The sequence below is a fragment of the Varanus komodoensis genome, unplaced genomic scaffold (assembly GCF_004798865.1).
Source record: "Varanus komodoensis strain SLA01 unplaced genomic scaffold, ASM479886v1 scaffold14_1, whole genome shotgun sequence".
Taxonomy (NCBI): domain Eukaryota; kingdom Metazoa; phylum Chordata; class Lepidosauria; order Squamata; family Varanidae; genus Varanus; species Varanus komodoensis.
The window spans coordinates 14,709,192-14,735,226 of NW_025335438.1; the positions used below are offsets into that span (position 1 = coordinate 14,709,192).

The 26,035-nt window shown below is 41.2% G+C and overlaps 2 protein-coding genes across 13 annotated transcripts in view; one reads left to right on the forward strand and one right to left on the reverse strand.

The window, feature by feature from the left end:
* Nucleotides 1–24,477, forward strand: part of ASPH (aspartate beta-hydroxylase) — a 164,171-nt gene extending 139,694 nt beyond the window's left edge. For 10 of the 12 annotated variants that reach the window (XM_044423791.1, XM_044423792.1, XM_044423794.1 and 7 more), the window contains one exon: nucleotides 928–3,071. In XM_044423791.1, coding sequence (XP_044279726.1) covers nucleotides 928–1,078 — 151 coding nt within the window. In that variant the 3' untranslated portion in view covers nucleotides 1,079–3,071. Of the gene's footprint in view, nucleotides 1–927; nucleotides 3,072–23,626; nucleotides 23,815–24,359 lie in introns of those variants that run through there. The other 2 variants (XR_006414046.1, XM_044423800.1) reach the window with 2 other exon arrangements.
* The window catches only part of CLVS1 (clavesin 1), a 63,439-nt gene continuing 44,505 nt past the window's right edge, over nucleotides 7,102–26,035 (reverse strand). Inside the window, 3 exon segments of the mRNA XM_044423802.1 lie at nucleotides 7,102–7,189; nucleotides 20,250–20,485; nucleotides 23,827–23,937. Coding sequence (XP_044279737.1) covers nucleotides 7,102–7,189; nucleotides 20,250–20,485; nucleotides 23,827–23,937 — 435 coding nt within the window.

Sequence of the window (26,035 nt, forward strand, 5' to 3'; positions counted from 1 at the left end):
ACTGAACACAAAATTCTAAGTGCTTTCACATCAAAGATCTGTATAAGGGGAACAAGTTTGCTTTTCTGTTCCATTCCTAATTATGCCTAGCATGGAACGTGCCTTTTTCACAGCAGCTTCCTTGATACTGGTCATTCCTTGAAGTGTTTATTGCTATGATAACTGAATACAGAACTACAGAAGATATGTGATTAATTGATTCATTGATTGCATTTATCTTATGCTTCTTCTAAGGAACTTAGGGTGGCATTCATGGCCCTGTTCCCATTTTATCTGATCAAAAGCCTTCTGTGGTAGGTTACACTGAGAGATGCCTGGACCAACTTCACAGAGTAAGCTGCATAAATAAGCAGAGTGATAGGCGGGGGGAGTGTAGGTGTAGGAAATAACAGAAGTTCTTAAATAGGTCTTTCGATCAAAGCACATACATAACTCATATTCTAATAACCATAATCTGGAATTTCTAGAAAACTATAATATTTTTGACTGTTCCACAAAAGCACCTCGATTGAGATCTCTGCAGTATAATATCTGGAAATGGAATAAAAAAAGTTTATTTTAAAAGTAAGTTGCAGCAAACATACCTTTGAATTCTTGAGCATTGTTTGTTTTGGAGAGGTTGGGTAGACACATCTTTTACCCCTTAATTATAAAACAACAGTGCACCCAGTGCAATGGCTTATGAATACTTTGATGTAAATATGGAGGGCCTTTCTACCATGTTTTCCCATTTGTCCTTCATCTTCTATCATCTTCTCCCATTTGTCCTTCTGGCCTGACATGATGATACAAATGAACAAGCTACTGCAGGGTGTCTTTTCATCATCTTTGTTGGTTTTGTTTCCAGTGTGGAGACATGATTGGTAAAGTTTCCTGGTTTGAGCGCTTCTGGGCAACAAGTAAAGAAAGGACTGTTTTGTCTTTCAGGTTCTGGGAAGATGGGAAGGTTCTCATATTTGATGACTCTTTTGAACATGAAGTGTGGCAGGATGCCAATGCTTATCGCCTGATATTTATTGTGGATGTCTGGCATCCAGAGTTAACAGCCCAGCAGCGACGTGCCCTTCCTGCCATTTAAGTGTGCTTGAAGCTTTCCACTTTAAGGGCCATGTTTCTGCTGGGAAATGCTGGCCTTAAGGACAACCGAAAGAACAAACTATCTGAACAAATCTGTGTGCAGATTTTAAAACATACTACTCTGTTTATTATACTATTACAGCACTGATCCGATAGCTCTGTATTCATGCTGCAAGTACAGATCCTACTCTTCTATCAGCCAAAGAACAACTTGTGCCATATATATATATTAAGTAAGACATATGCCAGTCTTCTGTTCTGCCTGCTTTATGTGTACCACTATTCGGCATACACCTGTTGTAGACATTAAGCTACAAAAGCTGTGTTAAACATGAGAGACACAGACTTTCAGATGCTATAACGTGCAATATCTGTTCATTTAAAAGATGGTTGTGCAGCAGCAATGCCTGATGGAGTGCATCTCCATCAATGCTTTCATATCCATCTTTGTAAGGAAATTCATAAACACTTAAAGGAAGTCAACTGGGACATTTGTCACACTATGTCTAGTAATCCATTTAGATTTAAGTCTATGAACTTACAGTGTGAGCTGTAGATAATGTGTGCAGATGATTTTATATTGTATTTTTAATAGATAATTGTATTTTTCTATCATATGTATGCCCCCTTTTTGTTCTTTATGAACCACTTTCCTTTTGTATTTTTCTTTTAACTTTTTGTTGCTGTTAAATGGCAACTTACATTAATTTAGCAGCAATGAAGCCTTATAGGAGCTCTTCATTTTTCTGAGCATGCTTTCTCCTTCGAAGTGGAAGATAAATACACATTCCTGTGTTCTGTTCTTGTTTGTTTATAACCCAACATTGTCATCTGCCTTAATTTGTAACACAGAAAGGTTCTTTAAGCCTTGCTGAGGCTTACTGGAGGCTTTTTGCTGTATGCATTTTTACCCCCTTGTTTTATAGAGACTTTTTAAAAAGTCTTTCATTGAAATAGGAATCATTCACATTCTGATTTGGGGGTTGTTCTGGAAACAGTTTTACTTTCCATCTGTTATGGCATTTACATTCACCTATGGCCAGTTTCATAATTTTCATAAGTGGTGGAGAAAACAAACTTGGTGGATGCAGTGCCATAGGGGTAAGCTGTTTTGTGTGAAGTGGCACCCACAGGGTTATGGTTTGATCCATCTAGTGAAAAAAGTGGGGACTGATCTCCCATTCCTATTTCGTGAAAGCAAGTGTAGTTTGCGTGATGTACTGTTTTCAATCCATGAGTGCCAAGCTCTTTGCCTTCACACTTTTGGTGCCATGAGATCCACTGCCCAGAAAGATACTATTCAATTTCCTCTTTGAAATAAAGAAATAGGACAATCATGTTGGTGAACAATCATGCATCCAAACTGCATTGGTTTGCTTGTCTGAATTAGGTCAAGCGATACAGTTTGTACCTGTGAGCAATTCAGTATTCATGACCAAAATGTATGTGATCATTATGATTTCATGCAGAACAAAGTGCAAAAATACACATTGGAACTGTACTTTTGAAGTACACAGATAAAGTACTGAGATACTGTTAAGCTGATGTGAGGAAAACTGCTATTGGGTTATCTGTCTAATGTTTTTGAATAGTAGAACATAGCATGTGCAGTGTCTCATAAAGACAGAACCTGTGGCCTTTTTAGTTTCTTTGAATGGAGAGAATTCCTATGTAAATGTTTATAAATACCTGCTATTTCTTCACCTTTCTAAGTGCAGATTGAAGACCAAAAATGAAAGTGTGAACAGGTATGTGCAGTTGCATATGACAGGTATGTATTGTTGCATATCATGAGTCCTATTTTCCCATAGTATTAATTAGTTCTGCACTACTTTATCTAGGTTTTGCCTGAGAACAAGTACTTTGATGTATCAGGGTCTGTGACTGGCAAATAGAATAAAGCAAATCTACCCTAAATGTGCACCCACTGGTATATTGTTGTCTATTATGTGGTATGGTATTTTATATTATTCATTAAACTTAAGCGCGTTCAATGTAGGACTGTGGGTTTTATTAAAGGAGCACAGCAGTGAGTAAAAAAGAAAAAGAGCAGGTTCCACCATTACAATCCTCTAAGTTCCAGAGCGTATGAAAAGGACACCTATTTAACTAATAATGTGAAACTGGGCAACCATGAACTATCTGATGTGGTCCATGCTTTTGCAAAATGTTTCAAGAAATCTGATAAAACTGCCACAGATGCAGCAAATAAATAGTGTTGAAAATTGTCCCATTTGTACATTTCATTCCAAGCTGCAGATGGCATATCATGTATTTCTTTCATGTTTAGAGGAAAACTACTGATATATTTTATTCAAGCTTGTTGAAAAGATGTGCTTTTCAATGGTTTAGTTAAGTTCTGAGCAGAAGTTCTAAAGATTTTCCTGTCCTCTGAAAGCTTATGATAAAGTATGCTTACAATCACTAGAATATTGCCCAGTATGCCAGAGTTTTGATAGGAATCCGTTATTCCTGTCTGTCTTTCAGCAACAGGGGAGAGGTAACAGAAAACGTTCAACTAAGATGAAAATGAGGTGATTGGAAGGCTGAGGAAATTGCTTTTATGGATTGATAGATCACTGATGAAAGGGTGGTGGACAGAGAGGGAAAGGAATAAGGCTTTTTTTTTTTTTTAACAGAATGGGATATATCTATTCAGTTACACACATGTACCCAGCAATGGTGTGCCAGTTTGTGGGCTTCAGAATCATTCCTTAGATAGGTAATACTACAGAGCTGCTGTATCAGTATTGTCCTAGCAATAACACTTGCAAGGATCTGTAATAAAGTGCATGAAGCAGACTTTTGGGAATGAAGACAATATTCACAGGAGGGGTCATCCATTTCTTAAAGGCAGAGTAGAAAGAAGAGCCCTTTGTTGTTTGCTGGCTGTTATTGTTAAAATGGGTGGCTGTTGCATACTCAAATCGATAGCTTAATTCCTATGACACTGTCTGCTCTAAATGGATGCCAGGCCATTCTGAATCTCTCTTTTGGCAGGATCCTGAGCACCAGTAGTGACATGGAAGAGATGTGTCTCTGTGGAAGGAGCAGGTGCATAGACTTGTACATGCATGTATTAGCCCAGATTCATTTCTCCTTATCTATGCTTCTGATGTAGTGGTGGAAAGGCTGGAAGTCTCCCCAGTGAAAGTTTGCCTTGTTGTGCACTAGATTTGCACTGCTGGCAAGGTTTCAAAGGCTGATTTTCATTAATTGTAGTTGCTGGTATATAACAACCTTATATGCATCCCTGCAAATTGCAAAATATGCAAATTATATACAACTCACCTTGACCTTTCCTAGTTATTGCTGGGTTACCATTCTTTGTGGAGATGGTAATGGAAGAAGCATTTTAAAAAGTGGCATACACTACTAATCATACTGCTGGAAGGAACCTTAGGTGTAGTTTTTCTCCTGGCAACAGCTAGCTAGATTCCTATGAAAGAAAAGTTTAATTTCAAATTCCTCTCTTATCTTTTTGGATGCATGACAATTCACACACAGTACTATTTAATTCTATTTATTACCTATCCTGAAATTGCTACCTTGGATGTTTGTGGAGACTTTTCCATAATACTTTTTAAATATTCATCAACTACTGAAAGTACTTGCACAAATCTTTAGCTAAGCTTTTAATACTTGGTGCAGTATTTCTCAAGATTTACAATGCATTATTTTAGTCATAGCTTCTAGAAGGTAGAAAGTCCATGATGTTAAAAGTGAAAGTGAAATACAATATATTTTGCATTAAATGTGCATTATAGAAACTATTTGTTCTTGATAATTATTAGCATTTTAATTGTTCATCCCGTTAAGAAAGGGTTAGCAAACAAATTTAGGTTCTAATTAGCAACAGTAGCTGTCCAGTATGAGCTTATGGAATAAATGGAGACCCTGTATTTCTCTAAGGAAAAGTAAAGGCTTGATTTAAACATTACTGGTTAAATATTTATTTCAAGGAGAATAGAAATTATAGCTGAATTATACTGTACTTTCAGCATCTCTGTACACACTTAAAAGGTAAAGGTTTCCCCTTGACATTAAGTCCAGTCATGCCTGACTCTAGGGGGCGGTGCTCATCTCCGTTTCCTAGCCAAGGGAGCCAGTGTTTGTCCACAGACAGTCTCCGTGGTCATGTGGCCAGCATGACTAAACTCCGAAGTGCACGGAATGCTGTTACCTGCCCACCGAAGTGGTACCTTTTTATCTACTTGCATTTGCATGCTTTCAAACTGCAAGGTTGGCAGGAGCTGAGACGGAGCAATGGGAACTCACCCCATTGTGCAGATTCGAACCGGCAACCTTTTGATCAACCAGCCCAGCAGCACAGCAGTTTAAACCATTGCGCCACCTGCAGTCCCTTAGCTGTACACAAAATATTAAACAGATCCTGAAAGATACCCTTAAAATAGAAACATGACCATAGCACACCATGGTTTGAATCATTACACAGGACCATGGCTGAAAGAATTATGCCATTGCTTCTGAGTATCACCTAAGAGTTCCATAGCCCTCACTAAAACAGCAAGTTACTCTCTCTATGCATATGCCTTAAATGCACTGGTTGTCTCAGGATTGCTAACTGGCCATTATGGTTGTAAAATGTGACTAAAATGTTTCCAGCCACTGGAGAAAATAAAGCCACAGCAAAAACAATTTTATCACAGCATATGTTTTATTATCTATTTTCATTTCAATATGGGAATGGGGTTTGTTTCCACAGGTCGAGCAAAGTCAGGAATAACAAACTGATCTTTGGCATTTCAGTTTTACATTTTTCTGTTCTTGCACAGTTCCTTCTAATAGAAACATATTGAATAATTCATCCCAAGTTTTCCCTTTCCATTCAAAGCATGGCCCATATCTGCAGTCAGCCAGGCCCCTCTGGCTACACCTTAAACTGATTGCAGAAAGAAGATGGTTAAACGGTTCTGCTGAGCTTTCATTTGCTGAAGTTGCCAAAATGAAAGGATCCAAAGTAGAACATTAATCAACTGCGTGCTTCCACTGAGCTCAGACACCCTTTTGTCTTATCATGGCCAACCACATCTACTCCACATACTTGTGGTGTGGGGGGGTGGGGTAGAACCTACATGGTTAAAACTTAAAAAAATCACTTTCCAAATTGCCTGAGTCTGTTTCCCACTCTGCTCATTGCATCAAGTTGACAGTTTATAAGCACCTTCATAAGTTAAGAATAATTTTTGCAAGGGGACTGGACTTGGTGATTACTGTGAAGAACTGAGGTGATAAGTTCACATACTGCAGAGCTCAACAATTTTCTGCTGGTGATCGTTTAGCACATTTTTTGAACTGAAAAATGAAAAGAAAAACCCAAGAAAGAAAGATAGGAAGAAGGATCTTATGTTAGGACATAATGTAATTATGGAACCTAGAGCCCTCCAGACATGTTCAATTATGCTGCCCATTATCCCTGGCTAATCTAGCTAGTGGGTGGACATTATGGGAAATCTAGTCCAAGAGATTTGGATTGCCGTGAGATGGCTAAGGCTGATGTAAGGAGTTGAAAGAATAACCTCTGCACTGTAAACTAAGTTAAGCTTCTTACTGCAATCTTAAAATTCAAAATGTCTTTGCTTCATTTTTTTATTTTTTAAATTTATTTTTGTTGTACATCCTCTACATTTTATTTTACCAAAACTGGATAATAGTCTTGCTTAAACAATATGGGAATATCTCAACCAATACATCTTAGATGTCGATTTTAGAAAGTACTCGCTCGTGTTTCAGTCACTGTTAATAACATACATCATAAAAGAAAGGAAAAGGCTCTTTGTTGTACAATCAGACTCATTAGCTTCTGGACCACAAGGAATCTTCCCTTTGGTTTTGGCCACATGGACATATGGGTGGTGATGATCATTACTTGCTCTGCAGAGATGATGAGCCTGGCGTTCAAGCTGAATGTGCTAATTCATATTAAAACTGTCTCTTGTTCCATAGGCTTCTTGCACCACTGAAGTCTGATGATGCATTTGTGTGTCACTGCTTATTTCAAACTCAGTCTAGGGCCAGTAGTGGCTGGGTGTTCTCATTCTCACTCTGTTCCTCATGTTTCAGTGTTCCAGGTTCCACCACCGACTGTGACCTGAAATAAAGCATACCTTTTAACAATGCTTTGACATTTAAAAAGGTATTCTACTGTTTGTTTTTCCTGGGATCCAGTTACCATCTTACTCAAAAGTAAGCATAGGGGACATGGCCAAGGTCCAAACTCTAACCTGGTAGGCTGGAAATGTTAAGTTTTTGCAGAGTGCTGAAGTCTCAGTCCAAAGGTAGCAGGGACTGCTGCACACTTCCACTATGCATTGTCCAAAAAGGTATACTTGCTTCAACAGATCATCTTTTAGCCATATGAATTGCAGGCAAGACCCTTCCCTCTATCTATATTGGAATTGCAGTGAGGACAAAGCATTAAACCTCCTCTCACTCACTGTAGCACAGAATGGGTCCCCCATATGTTAAATAAGGAGCGGGGACATTTCTCTGTTGCTTAATCTATGGATCTACAAATCTAAGACAGTATTGATTTCTTGATAGCATCTCCAGAATTGTTTTAATGTTAGCTGTGGTTTGGTATTTTGTACACTTGTACATTTTGATTTGTTATTTGCATAGCCAACATTTCTGAGCAGGGGTTCTCTCACACCCGCTGGCCTCCATTTTTGAGGCCTCATGGAGAACGGGTGAAGTTCCAGAGGACTGGAGGGTGGCATCAGTGGTCCCAATTTTCAAAAAGGGTAGTAGAAGGGACATGGGGAATTATTGACCAGTTAGCCTTATGTCCATTGTAGGAAAAACAATGGAAAGGCTCATAATAGAGAGAGATCTAGTGATGCTAGATAGGGAAGGGAGGCTGACAGCCACGCAACACAGCTTCCGCAAAAACAGGTCCTGCCAGACAAACCTTGTGGAATTCTATGACAAGGTTTCGCGATGGCTAGATGGAGGGGATGCAGTGGATGTGGTATACCTGGATTTCAGCAAGGCCTTTGACAAAGTGCCCCCTGATATCCTGGTGGAGAAACTGAGGAGTTTTGGGATACACCAAAGCACTGTCCAGTGGATTAGGGCATGGTTGACTGACCGAAAGCAGAAGGTAACCATTAGCGGGGAATCATCGGGATGGCAGCCAGTGACAAGTGGGGTCCCCCAGAGCTCTCTCCTGGGGCCGATCCTATTTAATCTTTTCATTAATGACATGGAAGAAGGGGTGAACAGTCTGCTGATCAAATTCGCAGACGACACTAAAACTGGAGCAGTGGCCACAACTGAGGAGCAGGTACTTCAGATCCAAAAGGATCTGGACAGACTATGGAAGTGAGCAGGAGACAACAGGATGGCATTCAGTGTGGATAAGGGCAAGGTGGTCTTGCACTTGGGGCATAGGAATAGCTGTCATGAGTACAGGTTAGGGGACAAGTGGCTGGAGAGCAGCACTTGTGAAAGGGACCTCAGGGTACTGGTTGACTGCAGGCTAAACACGAGTCAGCAGTGTGATGCAGTGGTCAAGAGGGCGAACACCACCCTTTGTTGCATAGCCAGAAGTGTGGCTTCTAGATCAAGAGAGGTATTACTACCACTCTATATGACTCTGGTGTGCCCACAACTGGAGTATTGTGCTCAGTTTTGGGCCCCTCATTACAGAAAGAATATAGGCAGGTTAGAGTCAGTGCAGCGTAGGGCCACAAGGTTGGTGGCCGGCTTGCAGGGGATGGGGAATGAGGTGAGACTGAGGGAACTGGGTCTCTTCAGCTTGGAGGAGAGAAGAGGAGACTCAGAGGGGATATGTTGGCAACATACAGGTATGTGAGGGGATGTCACGTGGAGATGGGTAGAGACCTGTTCTCTGCAGAGGAAGGCAGGACGTGCTTCAATGGAGCAAAGCTCAGGGAGCCAAGGTTCCATTTGGATGCCAGGAAGCATTTCCTGACAGTTAGGACCCTGAGGGTGTGGATGGGCTTCCACGAGAGGTCATTGAGGCCCCATCGGTGTGGGTGTTCAAGGATAGGCTGGACGTGCCCATGGTGGGCATGTCGTGAGCGGAGCCGGCTGGTGCCGGAGATCAGACTAGATGGCCCAGGAGGCCCCTTCTGACTTGCTCTGTTTCTATGTTTCAGATATTCCATGTGGTAGGAAGTCTTCTGTCAGGTCCATCTTTGGATCTGAGGAGATTCTAGATAAATCATTCTCCAGTGGTGCCTCTCCTTCATAGATGGTATCTCGAAGGCTTACCTTCGTAGTGGGACCAGCATGCTTCTGAATTTCACCACCTTTTCAAGATGCCACAGTATATGGTCTGGGTAACTGAAATGTCAGCTCCAATGCTGAGCAGAGTACCCACAAATGTTAAATTTGATGAGAGTTAAAGTTGCATGGCTTTACTAAGGGCAAAAATAAGTGCATTGAGGAATAGGTCTGTTCTTGGCTATTGGTCATAGTAGTTAAATACTGAATACATGGAAGAGGGGAAGTTTAAGGATATCCATTGCCTTCTTGCATTTCTAGTGGACTGGGCTTCCATAAAGCATCTGGTTACTGGACTACATGGGCCTTTGGTCTGACCTAAATGGACTGCTTTTATGTTCTAACAGGATGGAATTGGATTGAAACTTCTCCCTGTGGTTTCTTCCCCATACCATTCTGCAATCACTGCTCATTGGGTGGCACTGCCAGAGTACTTTGAGTGTTTCCATGCTGAGGCTCTAGGAAGAGCCCACGTGATGAACCATACCACCTGTCAACTGCAGAAGTAGCAGCTTGTAGAAGCCACGACACTGGCCGAGTTTCATGCCAGGTCCACATATTAAGTATAGTATGTACAGAAGTACGTTAAGTAGAGTGTGTACAAAACACCTTACAGAATATCTGATCACTTCATGGGAGGTGTTCCAATGCTTTTAGATCTGAAAACAAGAGAAGACTGTAGGATTGATGCTACATCTTCCCCTATAACATACAGTGACTCTTTCCTCTCCTACTCTGGTCAGTAGACCAGACCCTACTATTGCACTGTAGACATTCATCACATTAACATCATGGCAAAATCAGACACACCTTCTGAGCTTCCCCTAACCCAAACATACTGAGGAGCAATTTTGGCTACACTGTAACTGTCCAAAATATAAGAGGCACTATGCCCTACTATTGAAGGCTTTGGTGGCCATAACTGTGTGACAGAGGCTATCAAGCAGACTATATACCTTACTACTGAAGACTTCACTAGAGCCAGTAGCCTGACAGGTGCTATCAAATTCAGAATGTATATGATACTTTCCTAGAGGACCTACTGCTCACTGACACAATTTGCTATATTTTCACTAAGGCACATTCCTCTACATGTTTCTGCAGTGGTGCAATTTCTTTAAAGAGTATTTAGGAACATAAGAACTGTATTGCAAGATCAGACCAAAATCCTTTTCAGCAACTAGTTGAACATGTTGATTATGCCCATTTGGTACTTGGAGGTGTACTGTTTCTGCCAATGAACATTTCCTTGGTTATCATGACTAATTGATACTGTCAGACTTCATTTTCTAAGAAAAAAATTACAGAATCTTGTAATACCTTAAAGATTAACATAGTTATTATAGAAAAGGCTTTCATAAACTCCAGAGTTACCATTATCAGATGAAGCAAAATCAGTTTCAAAAAACCTGATGCTGAACTAAATCCACTAGCAAATGGTTGAGTAACCCCTGCCTTGAGGATACTTCCCCACCTTACCTTTGAGCAGACATGTTGCTCATGCTTACTTCTGAGTAGAAATAAGCCACCTCCTGTTATAGATTGGTAAGCATGGAATTGAAAGGGGATTGGGTTTCTTATTTCAGCTCACTCATTTTGTTCCCGGTAGCTCTTCCCACCACTGATGCACCTGCCCAAATGTTTCATACAAATGCAATCTGGGCCACAGGCTGAAAAAAGTTCACTGCCCCAGCCTTTAAGGTGCCACAAAACATTTTTTTTTCATGCAAAAGGTTAACACATTTATCCAACCAAAGCATTTTTATACTGTCTTATCCCTTCAGGCATGCACTCCCCTGCTGACTGATGATGTAGTAGCTTGACAGTTTGCATGCTGTATTTGATTGCACCAATACAACATTTTTGAATAAGAGATCCCTTTACTACCCTGCGTAAGTAATTCAGGAGCCTAGAAATCTGGCCCATTATGGTTATGTTTTCACAACACCTTTGAAATATTTTTATTTCCTCAGAGATCATAAAGGAAAACCTACATTTTTGGGTTGAGGGGAGTGGGTGGTTGGAGAAGGGTGCCTTAAATATACAGACTGGTGTCACCATCTGCACTGGATTTCTCTGACTGCATCTCCTGGCCCCAGTATCTTCAAACTGCTTTTAAAACTGTCCTTGGATCCAAATGGGCTTTAGAGATTTGGCTTCTGAATTTATCCAAAGAAAAACTCTGTAAGTGCACACAGGCACTATTCTCCCACTCCAAAATTTGAAGCAGTCTGGGTCACAAAAGGGAAAAAAGTAATGTGGAATGGTTGTTAAATCTGAGCACTGTAATATTATTAATGTGCCACTTTAGAGTTTGGGTAATTTTGCAGCAATAACCAAACACTGTGTTCCAAATCCACTGTGGGATTTACCACACATATTTGAGTTAATATTAGGTAGTGATTCATTCATGTTGAATACCATTTAAGCATTAGCTAGATTTAGAAAGTACCAATTATGTCTCTCATAAAAATCACCAGCAGTTACTTCAACAACACTGCAGTGTAAAAATAGAACAGCTAACCAGAACACCGATGGGAACAATGTTCTCTTTTCTTGAAACTATTAATCTAAAAAAAGGGGGGATTAGGAAATGAGTTCTAGCTGGTTGCAAACCCTGTTGTTTTCTTTCCAAGAGCAAGTATTCTCTACAGAGAAAATAAAAAGCATCTTTCTCTTTCCAGGAAGGCAAGATGCCTGTACCATGCACAATGAATTGAGGACACATAGAGCTTCTTGAAAACTTGTTTAAAAGGGAAAGAATCAGGTCTGAACCGGAGAAAGAAACATTCTGATTCCAGCTCATATGTGAATGCAGCTTGGAGGAGTAGAGCAAAAGATATATATATTGTACCTGGTTAGTTTGTCCTTTATAGACCAAAGGAAATAACTTCTTTTGTATTACAATAATCACACCAATATTGTAAAATGGATTATATGTGAAGAACAAACCCATCTCCATGGCAACAATACTCCATATTCTCCTGTGTAGCCAATTCAGGCTTGTCATTTTGCAATCCTGGAAATAGCCAAGAATTCTATTATGGGTCCTAGCAAAAGACCCCAGGTTGCATCTCACCCCTTAGAGTTAAAATGTACAGTATGCATTCACCTGGGTCACTCTCTCGACAGAATGCAGAGTTAAAATCATGCAAATTGTGAAAATGAGGCTGCAGAAAAATCACACATGTAAGAACACAGCTGCTGTCCCCGATGCTGCTGTATGAATGTGGTTTTGGGGGAGCGATTTATGCCAAAGAATCAACTGAAGGGCTACTTATCTCCCAGCACACCACCTGACTACCCACGTTTGAGGCAAGGGAAACTCTCTCCACTGTTCAAGCTATGTTGCCCATTTCTGGGAGTTGTAGAAGGGGTGGACTGCTCTAGGGCTTGATGTGGCCCCATCCTCATTTCAAAAACCCTCTGCAAGCATCCAGGTCAGAGAGCAATCGATCCTCAGTTTGCATGGGATGGAGAGGAGGGAAGAGAGAGAAGTGTCAGAAAGAGAAGGAAGGGAGAGATTCAAGAGGAAAGAAAAGATGAGTGGCCCCATTCACTACTATCACACAGCTCCCTGACCATTTATTCCCAAGAACATGAAGTCTTCAGCAGAAAAGAGGCCCCTGCACTCTGCTGTAGATTCAGTCACTTCACTACTACCTCCCCTGGTAATCTCCCTCTGTAGGAAGTATTATTGGATCCAGACAACTTGACAACCCACACTAGGCGTTGAGTATGGTTTGCCTATGGGTTGTTGTTGAACCATGAGTTGCTGATGAAACATGGGTTGTACTGTTTGAATGCAGCAGCACTAACAACCATGGCTTGTTAACCGTGAACAACTTCTGCAAGAAAGCCATAGTTTCTTGTGGGCTTGTGCACTGGGTTGCTATCTCAGTTGGGCTCAGTGAACATGATAGCACATTTTACCCACAGCCATTACCTACAGTTCAACAACAACCCATGCTCAATCCATACTTCACCCTTTAGTGTGGGTTATTTTGTTGTCTGAACCAGGGCAACGTCATCTAGAAGCTGCCATAAGTCTCCAATTTAATATGTTAACCTATAGACTGTCTGACCACTTTTAAAAACCTGTTGTAGCTAAGCAAGTTCCCTTTAAACAATGCAAACTCTGTTTTAAGCTAGGTTCTGTCTAAGAAAAAAAGCCTACTGTGACTGAAACCTGCATGCTCCTATTTCCAGTCTTATATTTCTCCTCTCTTCTTCTTCCTTTGTGTTATTAACCACCTCATTTGCTAAAGCGCATGAGGGAGGGAAAGAAACCGTGACAGTCCTGCTGGGGCTTCCCTCTCTAGTCAAGCTTTGTGCCTTTCAAACTGGAACACTGTAGCCAATCAATCAGGTCATGCTGCAAAAGATCTATTCACTGGGCTCTCACCTCCCATCTGCTCATTTCCCTCTAATTCTATGCCCATTACACCAACTCCTCCTGGCTATTATCTTCCAGTGATTCATTCCTGCTGCAGAAAATAATAGCCAGGGAAAATGTTTCCTTCCAGCATGCATCTATTGGTTTTCTTGTTGATAATGTGTAAAGCATTTTCTATTTCTGATATCGTTATGGATTTATTTGATGTTAGTTCTTAGACTGCATCTTATCTGAGGTCTCAAAAATATGGTATCTCTGATGCTTAGGAGAATCTGTCCGCTCCTGCCATCTTCCCTATCTTGTTCTTGTTACTTGTTGTCAAATCATCTCCAACTTGCAGTGAGCCTATGAATGAACGCCCTCCAAAATAACCTGGCCAGGTTTTTACCACCCCTTTTTTTACATCTAGAAGTAAAAAACTCTGTTTTAGAATAGAATAAGCACACCAAAGTGTGTGAGCAATGGACATGATGGACAAATCTGTGACAATGATCCACTCTGCAGCGGAAGAGCATAAAATATGACCACTTGCAACAACAGTACCATTTGTTGGAGGAAGAAAGAGATAGTGTCAAAAGCAGCTAATAAGAGGGAGTTGAAGGACTGAAACAGTCCAGGCAGCAAAAATGACTCAGCCAGTCTAAATAAATTGTGCTGTATTCATATTATGTCTCCATTGCAAGGACATTACAAATTACATTAGAGAAGAGGGGAGTAATTCCTTGTCAAAACATCCTGTTAAACCAATGAAGGATTACATTTCTTTGATCCACATTTCAGAAATAGATTAAGTAACTTTAGACTAAGTACTCACGTATTGGTGGTGTCCAGTTCATGCCCAACTTACATTGCTACCAGCCATGGCTGGCAAAACAATGGGATTCCACATGTTTTTGGACTCTGGTTCCCATCACTTTTGGACAGTCTGGCCAAGGGTAAGGAATGGTGGGAGTAACAGTACAGTCTGGATGGCCACAGATTCCTTAGCTGGACAGGGTGAAGTTATGCCAACTTCCCTGAGATTTTCCAGTGTAAGACAGTCAGAGAAAATCCAGCTATTGTCATTCAAGAAAATATACACACATGTGCACATGCTCAGATGCACACACACACCAGAACTGGTGTTCTGGCTCACTGGACCAGAGATTCATTCATTCATTCATTCATTTTCTATACCACCCAACATCCCTTGGCTATGAAATGTACCTGAGAAAAGGCACAACCAGGCTACCATGACACCAACTATGCTGCCAAAATTGCCTCCAGCATTTTGCCTGATCATAGAAACTGTTTATCTTTAGTGTTTCATCCAAGCATCATGTCCAGAAAACCCATCTGAATTTTTCTCAGTCTTAACTTTTCTCAGTCTCACATTTATGCTGATCTGTCACCTCATTTCATGTCTGCTGCCCCTCCACAACTCCACCTTCTCTGTTGTTAGCTAGCAGCTCTCCTGTAATTTCCTCCTATTTTCTGTTTATACATCCATCCCATCAAAAGTACTACAACTCCCAGCATTCCCCAGCCAGAGCTAGAGTTGCACCTTAATACTTTGTTTTCCAGATACATATTTGTGGACAGGGAAATAGAGCATAAAACCAGAGGATATTTGGAAGCACTGACCATCTTGAACACCCACTCATTCTCAATTTTATGTTACATGAAAGATCTTGGGTTTATTATATTCTGTCTTTCTATACTTTCAGCAAGAATATAGATATTGCTTCTATTATCTACTTAAGCCCCTCTTTTCCAACCCCAGTGCCATTATATTTCCTTAATTTCCTTAGAGGAGATAGTCTTGAGTTCAGCTTGTTCTATCATGACTTCCATCCTGTGGTTTTTGTCATTTTGAGATAGATGGTTTCCCTGATCTTCTCAGTGCATGCAGCGTACACAGAGGAAATAAAGTTGTCATAGTAACTAGCCTATATTTCTGGAGGTGAGAAGGCTATCCTCAAGACAGATGCAAAACACAGAGTGAAGTATCCAATCACTGAGGAATGCATTTTCAGCTCCCATTACGGTCTTTGCTTACAGAGTGAGTTCACTCAGCACTGCAACCTGCCCTGAGACTAAGCTATGCAATCTGGGTTGTCCATGGCACAACCCATAGTATAACGACAGATGATGGGCTTACTATGGGTTGTCCACACTTCCTTCCCTGATTGTCCTGCAGGAGGCATACCAAAGGGCTTGGTGACCAAAACCATCTTGTCTCCACTCCCCACCGCAATTGCAAGTCATTTAGCTTTCCCACAGCTCCCCTCTTTTCCTTCCAGAGACCAACCAACACTCACAGTTGCCAAAGTGTGGACAGCCCATCCAAAGTGCCCAGGGAATGCACTGGAAGGGCTATTAGTATTTCACCACCTCTTCTATCCATCTGTCTGTCCATCTGTCCTTCCTTCCTTCCAACTAAATGCATTTTTTTAAGATTAAAAAATAGCTTTTTTGCTAGTTTTCTGAGCTTGGACAAATGAACAGCTCCGCATAGCTGACATGGAAAAGCTTACCTGGACAATGTCCTGAAACATGCTTGCTGTGAAAGTGGAGCAAACACCAATCATGGACATTGGACAAGAGAGCTTGAAGAGAAATTACTTTGCAACTTGCTAACCTGACAGCTATTAAACTCTCCTCCAAATCCCCACATATGGTTTTTATTTTCCTGTCAAAAACCAGTTATGGAGATTTCTTAGAGCATATTTAATGGACATCCATTAAAAAGCTCATAAAAGGGGATGGCCTCATGATCTTCATTTTCCCAAGTAGATGGAGACTCAAGTAAGTGAGGAAAAAGAAAAATCCCTGAAGATTTGACTGCAATGGGGAGCAGAAATTGCCACCCCACCATGAGCAAAGATTCCTTATGGTATTGCTCTCCCTTGACAACTTACTTTTTGACACCTGTCAAGTGATTTCAAAATCATTAGTAGTATTATACTGCATTTATGCACCACTTTTCTCCCTCTTGCAAGGAACCCAAGGTGACTTGTATGGTCCTCCTCTTCTATATTTTATCCTTGTTAAAACATGCTTGTTTGTTTGTTTGTTTGTTTGATTTATATCCTGCATTTTTCTTGCAAAGGACTCAAGGCAGCTCACATAATTCTCCTCCTCCTGTCAGTCATAACCTCACAACAACAACCCTGTAGGTAAGTAGGAATGAGAGTCTGTGACTGGCCCAAAGTCACCCAGCTAGCTCCATGGCTGAGCAGGGACTCAGGTCACCTGAGTCCTAGTCCTGTGTTCTTAACCACTGCACCACACTGGCTCTCATGCCTATGAGTTTGAGTAGGCTGACAGCTCTTGACTGCTCAAAAGTCACAGTTACCCTCATGGGTAAGGGAGGACTAGAACCTGGGTTTCACGGTCCAATACCATATGACACATTTGCAGACTCTTTTAAAGTCTTTCAAAGGCTGAGGATCTACACTTGCATTTTTACTGGCATCATAATGCCTGACTCACTGGCATGATGTTCACATCAAACCATCTTCTGCATGCCATTTCTGTGATTATATCCCAGTTTTCTTCAGATATATATTGCAACATTTTTGTATGTTGCATATTCTGGTGTAGGGATGCAGTGGCACAGTGCATTTAAACTGTGCTGGTTGAGCAAAAGGTCAACAGTTCAAATCTGCAGACAGGGTGAGCTCCCGTACTCAGTCTTAGCTCCTGCCAACCTTGCAGTTCGAAATCATGCAAATCAGTAGATAAAAAGGTACCCCTTCAGTGGGAAGGTAACAACATTCCATGCACTTTGGTGTTTAGTCATGCTGGCCCCGTGACCACAGAAACGGTCTGCAGACAGATGCTGGCTCTCTCAGCCAGGAAACGGAGATGAGCACCGTCCCCAAGAGTCAGACCTGACTAGACTTTAATCTCATGGGGAAACCTTTACCTTTAACCGTATATATTCTGGTGTGTGCTAAACTTGTTTTCTGGGAGTGGAGCAATGACTGGGGGACTCTAAAGTTTAGTCCAAAGAAAGTCAAACTGGCTTCAATTGAACTTACTCTCAGGAGACTGTGTAAAGGATTAAAAACCTAGATCCACTCAAAATGATCTTCCTAAGACTGCAATGAACAGCATAAGGATTCAGCCATACACATAACAGTTACTATTCATAATCTCATTTGTGGGAACTGTATTTCAGAGCTGCAAAAAACCTCTCACAAACTGAGGATAGCAGCTTCTCTAGAGTGTTCAGCTGCACCATCTGGAGCTCATTTTGGCAGAGGCTTGCACAACCTGTGTCCTTCCAGATATTTTGGCCTACATCTCTTGTCACCATTGACTGGCCTGGGCTGGTGGGAGCTGTAGGCTGAAACCTCTGGAGGGCCACAGGTTGTCTCTTTCTGCCATAAAGAGAATAGGAGGACTATTGTCCTACTGGTCTTTTTTCCATAAAATTAAACTCACATGATTTGACTTCTTCCCTGCAATGTGACCTTAGAATGTTTGCACTGTGTTTAGGTTTCAATTCATGTTTAAGAGAGAATATGATTTGTATTAGTCACAGCACCAGTGCCAGTGAAACATGCAATTGTGATGGAGAGGAAGCAAGGGAATGGAATCTTGAGACGGGAAGACACGGAAAAAGGAACTCTAAGAACGTGCATCCTATTCCAAATATCTTAATGCTTAGCTCATAGATGGTTCCAAGCTTGAAAGACCTGTCCCAATTCAGTGTCTCCTTTGGATGACCTTTACAGAGGATAGTCCTCTATTATGGAGAGCCAGCAAAAATAGCCCATATTTGAAAGTGTCACTTAGATGAGGAAGTTTCCAACCCAAGTCTAATTTGAATCAAAGAACAAGAAGGAAAATGAGCCAGCAAGATCTTGGAGCTGCCCACTAGCCCTCAGTAACTGGATAGCAGAATGAGCAGGCACACAGGTCACCTAGGCAGTCTCCTCCACTATGTTCAGATGTATTGCATTATAGAAGTTATTATTTTTAAATTTGTGGTGATGTATAAGTGGCCATCCGCCCTCGCTCTTTTGGTGATGTATAAGTGGCCATCCTAGTCACCTCCTCTACCAGCCACTGGTTTATCTGATCAAAAACTGAGTCTGAGAAGTTGCCTACCATGTAAATTTTCTTACAGTGCCATGGAATGCCTTGTGCACATTAGATATTCCATTACGTTGTGGAGAATTCAACATGGTAGGTAGGCAGGGTGCCACGCTTCCAGATAGGTCGGAAACCAGGAAAATGCACAGGCAGGTGTTACTACTTGCAGTTCCTGCCAAGGCATCTGAGCCTTGGCAAATACCCACAGATACTTTGGTGCTGCTGATACCAGTCCTGCACAGGTGCTAGTAGTTCATAAAGAACATAGATGATGTTGGGAATGTGAAAGATGGCTACTTTGGCCGCTTTTTCTCAAGGGATGCTGGCTGGCCTTCAGAAGAATCAGAAGTATGGGAACAGCAGGGAACCAGAGACACTGAGATGAGAGAAGTGGAGGTGTTTATCTTGAGGCCCAGGTGGTTAGACACTCTCCGGGAATAACCAGATGTACAGTTGTCAGGAGTGGACTTGAAGCAGGGGACTTTCTCAGATTCAAACAAGGCAGGCATGGTTCTTCACCATATGACACATCATTACCAGAGGAGGAAAGCTCAGTTAGAGGATTGGCATAAAGCAAAGTGGTGTGCTATTTTCAGAAGGCCTCTCCTGAAGGGATGGGGCCCAGGCATGCTCATTAGGAGAATACCTGCAGGTGACTAATGTATTGGCTTCAACAAACCACTCTGCATGTTCAGGGATTTATTCTGGGTGCTTTGTGCTTTTGGGTCAATAAGGAATGCTTTGTGGCTCCAAATGTGTGAAGGAAGAACCTTAGCTTCCTACAGATGGTTAAATACAACATCGCTCTAGCACAATAGGACAAACTCCCTCTCTTCTCCCCACTGCAGCCCCCTGTCACCTGGAAATCTACTCTAGAGTTCCTCCCAGCTCTTCAGAGCAAATGCTGAGGACACATAAGGCACTGCATGAGTGGTGGTGAAACAGAAAATCATCCCCTTTGGATTTGTCAGGAGAATGCCTTTGGATCAAGTTCGGCAATGTTGTTCTTTAATCTGAGGAGCAGTGGTGCTTGCAGAACTTATTTTATTCCCTTCATTACAGGCAGATTTTTTTTCAGTATGCTTAACAAGTGCGACCAATATGCACCAAAGTCAACTATCACCACTCAGCTCCTGAAAAGTACTGATGTCTCATGAAAAGCATTCCTTTGTGACAGTACCCTTCCATTTAATACACCAGCAAGACCATTTTTACTTCAAATTGCTTTGCTCATGATTATTGGGCAAGGAACTTCATTTTGTATAGATAATGTTATTTTGTTTCCACATAACAACCTCTATTCTATTGCTTCCTTTCAACTTTAGCATTATTTCATTTGTTACTGCTTTATGCAGAGAAACTCATTAAAAAGCATCTTCTCTGAAGCTGCTCCAACAAAATCTTATTTCTTGGTTCTTACCTTTTCATGTGTTTTGGTGAGCATTCTCTCTCCAGGTTGGAAGATGAATGTGTCACGTGCATGGTGTTGTAGGAAGTGTGAGTGTAGTCGTTTTCATCACTGTAGTCTGGACCAAGTAACGTCCGAGCCCAAGTGCCCATATCATAAGGAGGAAGTGTCCCTCCAAACTCTGAGGGCAGGCAGTCAGGGTGTATAAGCTGGTGAAGGCTATTCAGATTGTTACCATGGAGAAATATCTTTAGAAACACCCCCCCCCCGCAAAAAAAAAAAAGGTGGGGGAGGAGACAATAATGGATGCTGTTAGTTCTTTTGTTCTAAATTTTCATAGCCATTAAAAAATTAAGGATCATAAAGGAAGATATAATTATATGGGCCAGGAAGACACAATTCTCTTGCACATCATATCAGTTATAGCCCCTTGTTTACCAGATGCAGTATCCAACTGCATCATTTGATTCACAAAAATGATGTTACATCAGTGGAAATAAGGTTCTGAACTATATGCAGGAGGAGAATCCAGTCCAAGTCACATTAGTGCAAGCATGATTTAGGAATATAGGAAGCTGCACTGAGGCAAACCACTAGTCCATCTAGCTCAATGTTAATACAGACTGGCAGCAGCAATTCAGGATTTCAGGCAGCTTTTCCTGCCCTTTTTGGAGATGCCAGGAATTGAATTAGGAACCTTCTGCATTCTAAAGGTATGTTCTACCACTGGGTTACAGCCCCTTCCTTCAGCATTACATTGACACAACCACTGGTTGTATATTCCCCTTATTCCACTGCTTATGCAGTTATGTGCAATTGCTTGGGCAACAGAAATATTTGCCAGAACTCTGTTAGTACAATCTATGTGAAAGGACACTGTTGCATTGTACCCTTTGAGCTGCATGAATGTTACTGGACGAGTTATATTGGTTCAGAATATGGCAGCTGGTTCATAGACTAAAACTGCTTGGCTGGAACATCTCTTGCTCCTATTAAAGTCTTTAGTGTCTTCGCATTTGTTTCCAGGAGCAATTCAAGGTACTGGTCATCACCTATAAAGCTCTGTATGGCTGGACCAAGACACTGGTCATGTCACATTGTCCCATATTAGCTGTCCTTTCTCTAAGACCCTTGTCAGAAGGAAATTGAGAGACAGTCTTCACCACTGTCATTTCCTAGTGGTAGAAAACAATTCCAAAGGGCTCTGCATTGTTGTCTACCTTCCTCCAAGCTCTTAATGGTTATTTCTTTTACTGCTACTTTGCTATCTGCTTCTTTTAGTGCTGTCTTCTGCTTAGAAGTCTTTGAAGACTTTTAATCAGACAAAATCTTTTAAATAAAATGAAGGAATCATGGAAATGTGTATACCAACTATGAAGATAGATAGCAGAAAGGGAAAGAAATGAGCAACTGTGTTTGGGTGTGGTCCTCACAGCTTAGTGACCTGGACATGGCTCCAGAGGCTGATGGAGGAAATATTGCACTGGATCCACTGCTGAACCAAAAACCACAAACCCAAGGATCAAGAATGCAGACTCCTGAGCTGGGGACTCCAAGACCCTCAAGCCAAAGACCTTCAAGCTTTTAGGGTTTGCATTCCAGTGGTGAGTGAGGTCAAAGACAAAAGGGGGTGAAAAAATATGGTAGCTTAAAGTGCTAGTTCCCAGTAATTAAGCCTTTGGAGAGTCATCGTAGCCTTTCAGAATGGGAAATAAAACCTGCAAATGCTGAAGAACATGGCACACACATCTGAGATTAGGCACTTCTGCTTTAAGAACTTTAAGATGTTATAAGAGGATGGGCTTCCAGTCAAGGTCAGGAAGTACATTTCAGTTATAATCTTCATAAAAGCATGCATCTTTTCTGTGCCAAGAGGCTGGTAGAATTGTATTTATTATCAGTATTTCTAACCTGCTTTCAAACAGAAATCCCAATTTTTTAAAAAAACAAGTAAACAGAAAAATATAAAGTTCCACACCATAGAAATATAAAAATGGCCTAAAATCTCACTATTAAGATAAAAGTTGTTTAAAGATGAGCAATAAAGGTATTTACCAGAGGCTAGAAGGATTACTAGAAAAATAGTAAGATAGCTTTTCTGTGGATGGCATTCCAGAGTGAGGTTGCCAGCAGTGAAGTTGCTCTTTTCCCTGCAATAATTCCTGCATTCTTGTTGTTTCATTTCCCACAATAATTCCTGCATTCTTATTGTTTCATTTCCCACAATAATTCCTGCATTCTTGTTGTTTCATTTCCCACAATAATTCCTGCATTCTTACTGTTAGCACAGCACTTGTCTCCTGCCATTATGTGGAATATTACTTTTTACCTGAAGAATATTTCATCTTCTTTCACATTTCTTCAATTCTCTATGGAAGGGAGGACAACTTATGGCCCTCCAGAAATTTTAAACTACAAATTCCATTATCCTTCATTACCGACTATACTGACTAGCACTGAAGGGACTCAAAGGGTAAAAAATCTGGAGGGCCATAAGTTGCCCACCCATGCTCTACAAGTACTTATTTGTGTATATTGTGTTAATTATCTTCTCTGGCACTCCCCACTGCACCAAACACAATTGGGGAAGAAGTAATTGTTTGGGAAGCTTACGTTTGCATTCCTATTTGGTTGCAAAGTGTTGGTTTACAAGTTTATCTTGTGGAAATAAATTTTAACAATTCACTCCTCCATATTGTTTCTGAAGCCCTCATACAATTGAAAAGGTGTTCCCATAAATGAGGAGAAGCATCTGCTACCCACTCCTTTTGACATCATTGTTCCCAGCCCTGTCACCCACCACACCCCATGTGTTCAAAAGTGAAGCCTGCTCTACTCATAGAGTTTTCTTGTGATTTGGAAACATGGACCATCATGATTCATGATCATGTAGGTAACTTACTTCAGCAGACAGGCTACCTGTTACTAATAACCTTCATCCAACATGTTCAGGCCAGGTGGCCAAGGATAGACAGGACAGAATTAGAATACTTGGCTTTCCCTTTTGTAATTTTGCCTCTCCTGCTGGTTTAATAATAATTAGAAGAATTACATTAAAAGTGACCCTTTCAGTCATAATTTTATATAGACTATGATAAAAATGGTATATGAAATTTTTTTCCAATGTTTCTGGTCACAATAGACTCCGTTGTCTAGCAGTATTAAATGCTGGAATGATCAGGGTTTTCCCCTGCCCCACTTTACCATACAACAGTAGACCTAAGAAGCAAAATGGAAACTTTCAGGATGAAAATGTACATAAGAGATAGGGAAGAAGTGTTCTGAAAGCATTTTGGTGGAATTTCCCTCTAGTCTTCCTCCAGCATAGCCCCATCTAACCATTTTCTCTATATGTATTTTTATTTTCAAATGATGTCTTTTGTTTACAGATGAGGAAAGCTTCTCTAATTCCTGGATTGGATTCTGAACATAACTCTCTCCTGTTAAAACATTGATTGAATGTGGGCTGTTGGCAAACTCCAAATGAGGCATTAGTGGCCACACACAGCAAACATGAGGAGACAATGGACAATGGAAAGCAGGAATCTATGTATGTCCTGGTGGGCAGACTCATTTCATCTCAAATTACCCTTTTCCTTGTCTTGTCTTTGAGGAAAGGCTTGATGAGCGTGTACAGGGCATGGATGTACCATGGCTGGTTCACAAAATGGACTCCCCCGAAGCGAGCAGGAAAGCTGTCCTGTGGAGAAGAAAGACATGGATGCCAATTAACTGAGGCAGCCAGTTTGATGGGCAAGCAGCAGGGCTTGAGTCAGCTAGACAGGCAGGTTTGCCTGATAATTGATGCATGATGAACAAGAGACTACTTTACAACAGATGCAAGTCTCACTCCTGTTTTACTGTTCTCTTACCACCATTCTTTTGTACAGTTAATGCATTTGGATAGGTGTTTGAAACCAGTTAGATCTCCATGAGTTTTGGCTCAGACACCAACCGAGCTCTCTGTGTCTGTGTCAGTGTTTTTCTTTTCCAGAAGGACAGTGTAAATGTGGGAAGAATCATGTTTTCTATTTCCCCATTGTGTTACAGAGCCAACTCCCCGTATACCTCCATGAATGTGTCTCACCTCTTCACCCCGATGCTTTTCTCCCTCCCCCACAGCCCAAGCCATCATTACAATAGCTGAACTTTCTAGCTGAATGAACTGCACATTATGCAGACAAGGAGGACGGGTGGAAAATGTTGATAAGTGAAGCTGTCGAGAGGAAGCAGCGTGACAGCACCATGGAAACGGATGCAGCCAGACGCTTGCTTTTGAGGTCTTGTACAGATAGCTGGCAAATTAGCATGCAGGTAGAGTCGTCTCTCCTACAGTTGTCCGCAAAGGTATTCTATTTTCAGGTAAGTGCAATGGTGTGTACAGAGGAATGGCACACTTCTGAATGACTTTTAGGGTTATTCTATATCATGAATTCCAAATTTATCTCACCATTCAGTTCATATGAATGTCAGGAAACAGATGGGCTTCCTTTGCCTTTTTTCCAGCAACACAGCAGCTGAAGCCTGACAATATATTCCAAACTGCACCCACCAAAAAAAGACAAAAAACCACACACACCAGCTTCTCTGCTCTCGGAGGTCACTTTAAATGAGCTCTTCAGGGGCTGTTTGTTTGTTTGTTTGTTTTAAAAGAACACTATTGAGGAGAAAAGCAGGCTGGCAAGAAACTGTCCACAAAGCAGACTGTATGTCAAGGTGGTTACTGAGTTTTGTCAAAGGAAGGCTGGGGCATTGGAGCAAAGTGGTTAAGGAAGGAGGACGAATGGGAATGGGGTTTAGAGTATGACAGTCATTGTGGACATTCGTCATCATAATTCCCAAGGGTAGTAGGAAGAATGGCAAACTCTCCTTCTGCCAATTACTGTAGCATCTCTCATGGGCAGAAACGGCATTGCTAGAGCCCAGCAGACACGAGCAATGAGTCAGCTGTTCCATACATCGCAGAGACTGCAGGAGTCTTCTACCTGGTTGCACTAAAAGAGCAGGGGTGTCTGCTGGCCTATGGCCACATTTATCCCCTGCCAAATCTTAATTCCAGTGATGGACAAGCAAGCAAGCAAGCAGTTTTCTCATAGTTTAAATGATAAGAAAAATACATTTATGATTGTAAGAAATAATTGTACTCTATGAATAATACATAAATGTATGAATTACAGTTAGATGAAATGCTATTTCTCTGTGTGTGTGCGCCATAATATGCTGCCACATAAGAGAGCCTCTGGCTATGAGGCAGCATACAAATGCAACAGACAGTAAGACAGATACAGGGCTTTTTTTTTTTTTTTGTCATAGAATGCACCGGAACGGCATTCCGGCACCTTTTTTCAATGGATTTTTCCACGTGATTTTGAATTGCCCTGTCGGGTGTAGCAGGTCGGCGGCAAAATCATTAAAATAGTGCATGTGGGCTGCTTGTGTGTCCGCACTGGTTGTAATGGCGCTGCTTGGCTTTTGACGCTGCTCGACTTGTGATTGGTCGTGTGCTCACGCGCTTACTGTGGGCGGCGACCATTATGTTTCATTACACAGTGTTGCTGTGTGTAGAGTGACTGGCTATGTGCAAAAGGTAAATAATTTCTTTATTTTAAAAAAAGTTGGTGAATTGAAAATCTTTTGTAAATTTTTAGTGTAAAAGTGTGACCCCAAATTTAAAAATGAAAACAATTACTAATTACTTCTCAACTACCAGTCCTGCTAATAAAAGATTACCCTAAAAAAAACCCTAAATAAAAGATTAACAAGCTGTGGGTTCCGGCACTTTTTTTTTTTTTTTTTTA